At 34.9% G+C, this 9,811-nt stretch overlaps 1 protein-coding gene across 1 annotated transcript; it reads left to right on the top strand.

Moving 5' to 3' along the window:
* Positions 1 to 4,794: 4,794 nt before the first annotated feature.
* On the top strand, positions 4,795 to 7,191 carry LOC124224082 (uncharacterized). Its single transcript, XM_046636523.2, has one exon. It carries the CDS (start codon positions 4,795 to 4,797, stop codon positions 7,189 to 7,191), a length of 2,397 nt encoding a protein of 798 aa, XP_046492479.2.
* Positions 7,192 to 9,811: the final 2,620 nt, after the last annotated feature.

The following is a 9,811-nucleotide window of genomic DNA, read 5'->3' as shown; positions in this document are numbered from 1 at the left end:
ACGTTTGGTTGCGCCTGCATTGAGTTCCGTACCCGTTATTTAAGATGAGGTAGTTTGAGTTGGGTTACTTTGAGCTTGTGTTTAGGTGAATTTAAATGTAGTGGTGCTCGCGCTTAGTTAAGTTTACGTTTAGTTAAGATAGTGTTTAGTCGAGGTTCGGCGATGTATAGTCGAAAATGCCGTTGCGTTGCGCAGCAGTTGAGACGAGAAGTTTGAGCATGGTGTTTTAAGTTGCGAGACCTGACGGCGCACCGTCGAATAATTAGTTTGTATAGTCGAAATTGCCGATGCGTTGCGCAGCAGTTGAGACGAGAAGTTTGAGCATGGTGTTTTAAGTTGCGAGACCTGACGGCGCACCGTCGAATAATTAGTTTTAGTTTCGTTTCGAGCAGTAATCGCCATGGAGAACAAATGGCGAATTTGCAAATTGAGAACTGCGTATGAGGATTTTGTGATCGTCGAGGGACGTTTTAGTTAGGGAGCCGCGAGCTCATCAGAGTAAGAAATAGAGTAGGTTACGTGTAATTTTCAATTTAGTTTTAGACTCGCGATGAGCGATTTTTGAATTATATTTTTTTTTGTTTGGTATCACCGCTATTGTGAAATATAAGATTTTATTTTACTTTTGTTAAATAGCATGTATATTTCGAGTGTCTCTCTCTCTCTCTCCAAAAATTACCCCTTCCCTCTCCGCGGTACTGAGCTATCGAGCATATGCCCGAGGAATAGCGTATTACTGATTTCGAGGCGTGTTAATCACGCAAGGCGCCCAACAAGAACTTTGCGATATTGTTTTAGATCCAGGGTACATCGTGGACGCCAAATTATTGTGCACGCGGTAAGTTCTCGGTCATTTTCTCCGAGTGACCGAGGTGCAGAAAAATCCACGTCACAATATGTATGTGTGCGTGTATTTATATATATATATTGAATTTTTTAATTGACTTTTTGAAAAAAGAGGAATTGAAAGGAAAAAAATTTTTTTTACATTATTCAAATTTTTGAAAATTACATACGATCGGTAGAAAAATCCTACATATTTTTTAATTATCTGCTCACACATTAATTAAAATAGAAATATTATTCATTAGAAAGATGCCATCTGATCTACTTTAACAATTGTCATTTGGATAACTTATACAATGGATTAGAACTTATTATGAAATTTGAAGAAACATACAAATAGATATATAATTATTCATTCAATTTCATGTTTTCAAATTTTCAAAATCAATTATTCTTCAGATCAAAAAAAATCAATTTATTTAAATAGATAATTTTTCATTCTAATCAATCATTCAACTTAATTACCTCCATTTATATTTTATCATATCATTGTATAATATGAATATATATAAATATACATACATGTATATGATTGTGTTTGTATATATATATATATATATATGTTATAATTTTTAATTTACTTTTAAAAAAAAAGAAATTTTGAAAAAAAAAAATTCTTTCACGTGATTCAAATTTTTGAGATTGTATATAATTATTAGGAAAATCCTACATATTTTTGATTATCTGCTCACATATTAATTGAAATGAAAATATTATTCATTAGAAAAATGCCATTTCTTTACTTTATGAATTGTAATTTGGAACATTTATACAATAAATTAGTAATAATTATGAAATTTAAAGAAAACATACCAATAGATAAATTATTATTCATTCAATTTCATATTTTTAATTTTCATGAATTATTTATTCTTTAATTTGAGAGAAATGATTTGTTCAAATGAATCATTTTTTATTTTATTAAATCATTTTACTTAATTACCTCTATTTATATTCTATTATATTGACGTATAATATAAATATATATGAATATACATATCTATATGTGTGTGTGTATATATATATATATATATATTTCAATTTTTGATTCACTTTTAAAAAAAAAGAAATTTGAAAAAAAAAAGTTTTTCTCACATTATTTATATCTTTTAAAATTATGTATAATTATTGGAAAAATCCTGTGTATTTTTTAATTATCTGCTCACATATTAATTGGAATGAAAATATTATTCTTTAGAAAAATCCCATTCAATTTACTTTATAAATTGTAATTTGGAACATTTATACAATGAATTGGTAATAATTATGAAATTTACCGAAAACACACAGATAGATGAATTATTATTCGTTCAATTTCATATTTTTAATTTTTAAAAATCAGCTATTCTTTAATTTAAGAAGAATAATTTATTTACATGAATCATTTTTCATTCTAATAAATTATTTAACCTAATTACCTCCATTTATATTCCATCATATTGATGTATAATATAAATTGTTATAAATATGTATATATGTATATGTGTGTGTGTGTATATATATATATATATTTATTATAATGATCAATTTACGATTGAGAGAAGATGAAATTTAAAAAAAAAAAATTTTTTTACGTCATTTGAATTTTCCAAAATTATATATAATTATTAGAAGAATCCTACATATTTTTCAATTATCTGCTCACATATCTCTCTATCTAATAAAAAAGTTTCAAACAAATGAACGTAGAAAAAGATTATAATAACAATAGTAAAAAAAGATTATAATAACAATAGTAAAAAAAGATTATAATAACAATAGTATACGCATGAAGTTGGCGGTGGGCCGAGATCCCGAAAACAAAACAAAAAGCATCTAGGAAACCCTTTGACAGCTGTCATCGGCTGTTTATGACAAATATCTTCATAGGTATCTGTTAATGACGCGCAAAAAATGACAATGCAAATGAAAATTATCAAGATGATTCCCGACGGGAATTGTCTTTTTCGCGCGTTGGCGTATTGTGTATACGGGACTCAAGATCGACACGCAGAGGTGAGACTAAGTATCGTTTCAAATATAGTGGATAATTGGTCTACATTTGCGGGTTTTATTACAGGTAATGAGTCAAACGGTGCTGTGATTAGGTCACCTGGTGATTACAAATCACATATGAAGAAAAATGGAATATATGGGGGAGAAGCAGAATTAGCTGCAGCTGCGGACATTTTTAAAATATGTTTGATCGTGTATCGCGAAGAACAAATTCATCCGCACCGGATCGGATCACAAAATGAAATACAATTCTCACTACTCTTTACCGGCGGCGGAGACAGTGGACACTTTGATGTCTTGCAGAACCAAAATAAAATTCAGATAGTGAGTAATAAGTATGAAAAGTAACAATCAAATAATAGTAAATCTAAATATATCACCAAACAGTCAAAAGGACAGCCCGGATTTACGATGACAATGGAGAAAGAAGGAGTTTCAAGCAGCAGACAAGGCGATGAAGATGGTGGACGGTCGGAAGTATCACAAAAGAAAGAGGAAAATAAAATTGTAAGTGCGAAGAACCAAATAAGCCATAGAATAATATCCATCAAATATTCGTATAACTAGGTAAGAGGACAACCAGGATCGATATTGACCACAAGAGAAGGAGGTGTTTTGCGGAATGAACAGCAACGCAAATATAGAGAAAAAAATAATATAAAGAAGGTGATTTTGGAGAATAACCGGCAGAGCAGTAGTAAAAATAATTCAACGAAGGGTGTAGAAGAATTGGAAGAATCGATTGTGATGATTGATAAGGAAAATAAATCAATAGGACGACCAACCAATGTGATGGACATAGAAGAGCGAAAAATTAGACGACGAGAACAGCAGCGAAAATATAGGGAAGCGAACAAAAAATATCATACTGGCTATTCAACCAACGAACAGAAAGGAGGAGTTTCAACCAGCAGACAAGGCGATGGAGACAGTGGATGGTCGGACGTATCACAAAAGAAAAAGGAAAATAAAATTGTGATGATCGATTTGGAAAATAAATCAAGAGGACGACCAACCAATGTGATGGACATAGAAGAGCGAAAAATTAGACGACGAGAACAGCAGCGAAAATATAGGGAAGCGAACAAAAAATATCATACCGGCTATTCAACCATCGAACAGAAAGGAGGAGTTTCAACCAGCAGACAAGGCGATAGAGACGGTGGATGGTCGGAAGTATCACAAAAGAAAGAGGAAAATAAAATTGTAAGTGCGAAGAACCAAATAAGCCATAGAATAATATCCATCAAATATTCGTATAACTAGGTAAGAGGACAACCAGGATCGATATTGACCACAAGAGAAGGAGGTGTTTTGCGGAATGAACAGCAACGCAAATATAGAGAAAAAAATAATATAAAGAAGGTGATTTTGGAGAATAACCGGCAGAGCGGTAGTAAAAATAATTCAACGAAGGGTGTAGAAGAATTGGAAGAATCGATTGTGATGATTGATAAGGAAAATAAATCAATAGGACGACCAACCAATGTGATGGACATAGAAGAGCGAAAAATTAGACGACGAGAACAGCAGCGAAAATATAGGGAAGCGAACAAAAAATATCATACTGGCTATTCAACCAACGAACAGAAAGGAGGAGTTTCGACCAGCAGACAAGGCGATGGAGACGGTGGATGGTCGGACGTATCACAAAGGAAAAAGGAAAATAAAATTGTAAGTGCGAAGAACCAAATAAGCCAGAGAAGAATAATAAACAAATATTTCTATAACCAGGCAAGAGGACGACCAGGATCTATGTTAACTACAAAAGAAAGACGTGTTTTGCGGAGTGAACAGCAACGCAAATATAGAGAAAAAAATAATATAAAGAAGGTGATTTTGGAGAATAACGGGCAGAGCGGTAGCAAAAATAATTCAGCAAGTCAAGGAGATAGATCGATACCAATAGAGAAGGAACACCAATTTTCAACCAACGAATGGAAGCTTAGATTGATGAAAAAAAGAAAAGCAAGCATAGAAGGAATTGAAGTGGATAGCAAGAGACAACGAGATAAAACGACAGACGAAAACGTGTGTCGACGACTTATAAGCAAGAATAACGTGTCGGAAATTCATGTTTGTGATGAAATATTAAGTGACAGTGATACGTTGAAATCGATGGAGAAGGAACTGTGTGTATTCAGCCAAACAATAGAAGATAACAGAGACAGGTTGGAATTAGACAGAAACAGAGAACGAGTGGAAGCAATGAACAGTGAATCAATCATTGCTGAGCATCGTTACAACGGGGATATTGAAAAAGGCACTTTTAAAACTGTAGAACAACTACACATGGGTGAAATGAACGTAAAATGTAAACATTGCAATGCAGAAAGGTTCAAATATGAAACAGGAAGGGTGGCAAATAATTGCTGTCATGGAGGAAAAATAACATTACCACCATTAACGGAATATCCTGATGTACTTCAACGTCTGCGAGAAGGAAATGACGAAGTATCAAGACACTTCAGACAACATATACGATCATATAATGACGCGTTTGCGTTTGCATCATTTAATTGTACCGTGGCAGATATGGGGAATTCAGGACCATATGTGATGAAAATAATCGGGGATGTGAGTTACAAAATATCTACAAGTTTAGAGACCGCAAACAATAACCGACCGAGATATGGACAAATTTACATCTACGACGTACAAACTCAGCTAGCGCTGAGAGAAAATGATGTAAGAAGAGCAAATCTGTTAGAAATTATTGGTAGACTGATGATAGATATCAATCCTTATGCAGCAAATTTTAAAACAACGTACGAGCGATTTGTTAAGGGAGAAAGCCTGGTGAGATTAAACTTTATAGCACTCAAGGAAGACGATAGACGGCGGTACAATGCGCCAACTTGTGGTGAGCTAGCAGCTCTGATCGTTTCAGATGACGGGGCAGTATCTGAAAATATAGAAGTACAAGTATTACCAAAACAAGACCGTGCAGTTGGATATGTGCCGAGATATTCGCATCACGTTGATCCAATGACTTTTCCATTACTATTTCCGAGCGGTGATTTAGGATGGAGCTATAATATGAAACACGTAGGAACAAACAAGAAAATCTCTCCTGTTCAATATTATGGACATCGATTGGCCTTACGTCGAGGCGAAGCACAGAATCAGTTGTTGCGGAGCGGACGATTGACACAACACTATGTGATTCACGCATATCTCACAATTGAATCGCAGCGTTTATCGTTTTTAAGAAATAATCAGAAGCAATTGCGTGTAGAATCTTACAAAGGAATGACTGATCACATATCAAATAGTGAAGCGAATACGTCGGATCGAACAAGACTTGGGAACCAAATGATTTTACCATCATCATTTTTCGGCAGCATGCGACATATGCAACAGCAGTACCAAGATGCAATGGCAATAACAAGGAAAGTTGGACGACCGGATTTATTTATTACAATGACATGTAATCCTAAGTGGCCGGAAATATGTACGGTATTGAAAGATTTTCCAACAGGTACTACTGTAAATGACATTCCAACAATAGCTTGTCGAATATTCAACATGCGGCTACAACAGGCACTAAAGGAAATCGAAAGCGGTTCAGTATTTGGAAAGATTGAAGGATACGTATACACAGTTGAATTTCAGAAAAGAGGCTTACCGCATGCTCACATACTATTTATCTTAAATAACAATGACAAACTTTTGACTCCAGAAGCAATTGACAGTTTTATATCTGCAGAAATACCAGACAAACGAATACATCAACAACTATATCGATCTGTCACATCACACATGCTACACGGCCCTCACACATCCAAAATACCATGCTGGAATTCGGTAACGAAGTCATGCTCAAAGAAATTTCCGAAAGACTTAGTGGAAAATACTGATATAAGCGGTGGCGGTTTTCCAAAGTATCGCAGACGAAAAAATACAGACATAAATTATTACCGCAACCGCGTGGAAGGAAGAAATATCCAAGTAGACAACAGCATGGTTGTGCCTCACAATCCATACCTACTTGCAAAGTACGACTGCCACATGAACGTAGAATATTGTGCGTCAATAATGGCTATTAAATATGTCTTCAAGTACATCCACAAGGGACATGATCGTGCAAGAGTACAGATAACTGATTCAAACAGCGAGAGTGATGGTCAGCCAATAATCAACGAAATACAGGATTATGTAGATTCGCGTTACGTAGGACCGATGGAAGCAGCTTGGCGTATACTAGAACTGCCAATGCATGGACGAAGTCATGCCGTCACACGCTTACCTGTACACCTACCGGGGCAGCAATACGCAACGTTTGAGGGAGGTAGAGAAGTCGAAGCCGCTACAAATGAAAAAAAGTGGAGAACCCATCTTATTACATAGTTTGAATTGAACAGCATAGATGAAATGGCAAGAAATACAACTTACGCGAACACGCCAGATTACTATTCGTTTCAAGAAGCAACAAAAACGTGGAAAAAAAGAAAATATGCATGTCAAGTAGTTAGTAGAATGACAAATGTTTCACCAAGGGATTCCGAAAGATTTCACCTCAAACTAATCCTTGGACATGCGACAAATGCAAGGAGTTTTATAGATTTACGCACTGTAAACGGGAAGGAATGGAATACATTTAGAGAGGCTGCAGTGGATATGGGTTTAACTGCGACAAATGACGAAGCTTTCAAAATATTCGACGAAGCTGTTTCAATACTTATGCCGAAACGGTTACGTCATTTTTTTGTGTGGTATTTAATCGGTGAAATGCCATCGAACGCGATAGATTTATGGAATACTTACAAGAAAGCACTATCTGAAGACTTCGTGGATCAGCATGAAAATAGAGCACTATGTGCAATTGAGCATCTTCTCAGAGCTGAGGCAAGATCATGTGCAGATTTTTACTTACCAATACCGGAGATAATTTTCGAAAATGAAGCGGAAGAAATAACAGTGGAAAATATAGAAACCTTTGCAAAGAAAGGCAATGAACTGGTGAAGCAATTAAACAACGATCAGAAAATAATTTATACACAAATTTTTGATAATATCATGGATAACAAAAGTACTGATAGAAAGCAAGAAAAATGCTTTTACATCGATGGATCAGGAGGAACAGGAAAAACATTTTTATACAACGCATTGTACTACATGTTGAAATCTGAAAAAAAAAATGTTGCATGTGTTGCTTGGACAGGTATAGCAGCCATCTTACTACCATATGGCACAACCGCGCACAAAACATTTGGATTACCATTGACACTGCAAAAGGAAGGAACAATTTTCACAAATGCAACGATGAAGAAAAAAATACAAAGTATAGATGTATTTATATGGGATGAATGTTCGATGATACCGAAAATTGCTTTAGAATTGATCGACAGAACGTTAAAAGATATAATGGAAGACGCATCACCGTTTGGTGGGAAGACCATAATACTAGGTGGAGACTTCAGACAAGTTTTACCCATTGTGAAACGAGGAGGTAAACAACAAATAATAGAGGAAACAATTAAATACTCTACACTTTGGAGTATATTTGAAAAATTAAGCTTGAAAAAAAATATGCGAGCAAAGGAGGATGCCGCAAAGTTTTCAGAGTGGTTACTTAATATAGGTAATGGAGAAGTGGAGTTGTTTGTACCAGAGAAAGAAATACAAAGCAACAATTTAATAGACGATTTATATCCAAGAAATTTGCCACTTGATGAATTAACAAACAGAGCCATCTTAGCTCCATTGAATGTCGAAGTTAATCAGTTAAATACAGAGATACTACGCAGAATGGATGGCAATATATTCGAATCAAAAAGCATAGATTACGCAACATCACAAGGAATTGATACTGCAGATGCAGCACTTGACGAAGAAGCTACTCTGCGATATCCGATAGAGGATAACGCCATCAGGTTTACCACCACACAATCTACAGCTAAAAGTCGGAGCAATTGTAATGTCATTGCGAAATTTATCAATATCAGATGGTTTATGCAATGGAACACGGTTAGTTGTAAGAGAAATTCACTCTAGAATTTTGATTGGTGAACTTCTAATCGGAGAGCGAAAAGGGCAAATAGTAGAAATACCAAGAATTAAATTAGATACGCGGGGAGACACAGATATGCCATTTATCCTTCAAAGGCGACAGTTTCCAGTCAGGTTGGCATTTGCAATAACTATAAATAAATCACAAGGACAAAGTTTTGACCACGTGGGAATATTCATTGACCGACCAATCTTTGGACATGGTCAACTCTACGTTGCATTGTCACGATGCAGGTCGAAGAAAGGTATAAAAATTCAACTGAAAAAAAATGAAAATGCAATAAAGAACATTGTGTACAAGGAAATTATTGAATAAATACTGCATAATGTATATTCATCAAGGCCACAAACGAACAAATAAACATGGATGAACTTAAAAGAGAAATGCACAGGAGGTGATAGGAGTTCGAGAGGCCGAGGGGTTGACCCCCTCTACTAACTCCACCGGGACCTCATACGAAGAAGGAAAAAAAAGTACTGTATAGAGGAGAAAAGAAGCGAAAGTGAAAGAAAAAGGAGAAGAGAATACAAATAAAAGGAATACAGAATCAGCAACGAAAGGAAAACCAACAAGAATATAAAAATCACTGAAAAAATGGACAACAGAGAAAAGAGAAAGAAAAGCCAAGAGGAGCAAGAAGATGCAAAAATAGGTAGCAGCATAAAACGATAAAGAGGAAATAAAGCACAACGTATGGAAATTTAAACAATCGCGATTTGTAATTGGATGTTCAAATACATAAATCATTTCCACTGAGTATTTTCTTATTTTGTGATTATTCAGATGTAAATTCACACGTGTCGGTCATTTGGTGAAAAAGCCGAAACGCATACAATGAAATAGAAACTTGTGAAAAAATAAAAGTTAGCCTATGAAATTAGGAAACAAATAGTAAGATTAGAAAAAAGATATAAAGATGTATTGACTGAGTTGAAGGTGAGAAAAAAATGTAAATTA

This window comes from Neodiprion pinetum, unplaced genomic scaffold (assembly GCF_021155775.2).
Source record: "Neodiprion pinetum isolate iyNeoPine1 unplaced genomic scaffold, iyNeoPine1.2 ptg000083l, whole genome shotgun sequence".
In the NCBI taxonomy this organism is placed as follows: Eukaryota; Metazoa; Arthropoda; class Insecta; order Hymenoptera; family Diprionidae; genus Neodiprion; species Neodiprion pinetum.
Note: the sequence above shows the minus strand (reverse complement) of the source record. Positions and strands in the feature narration are given on the sequence as shown.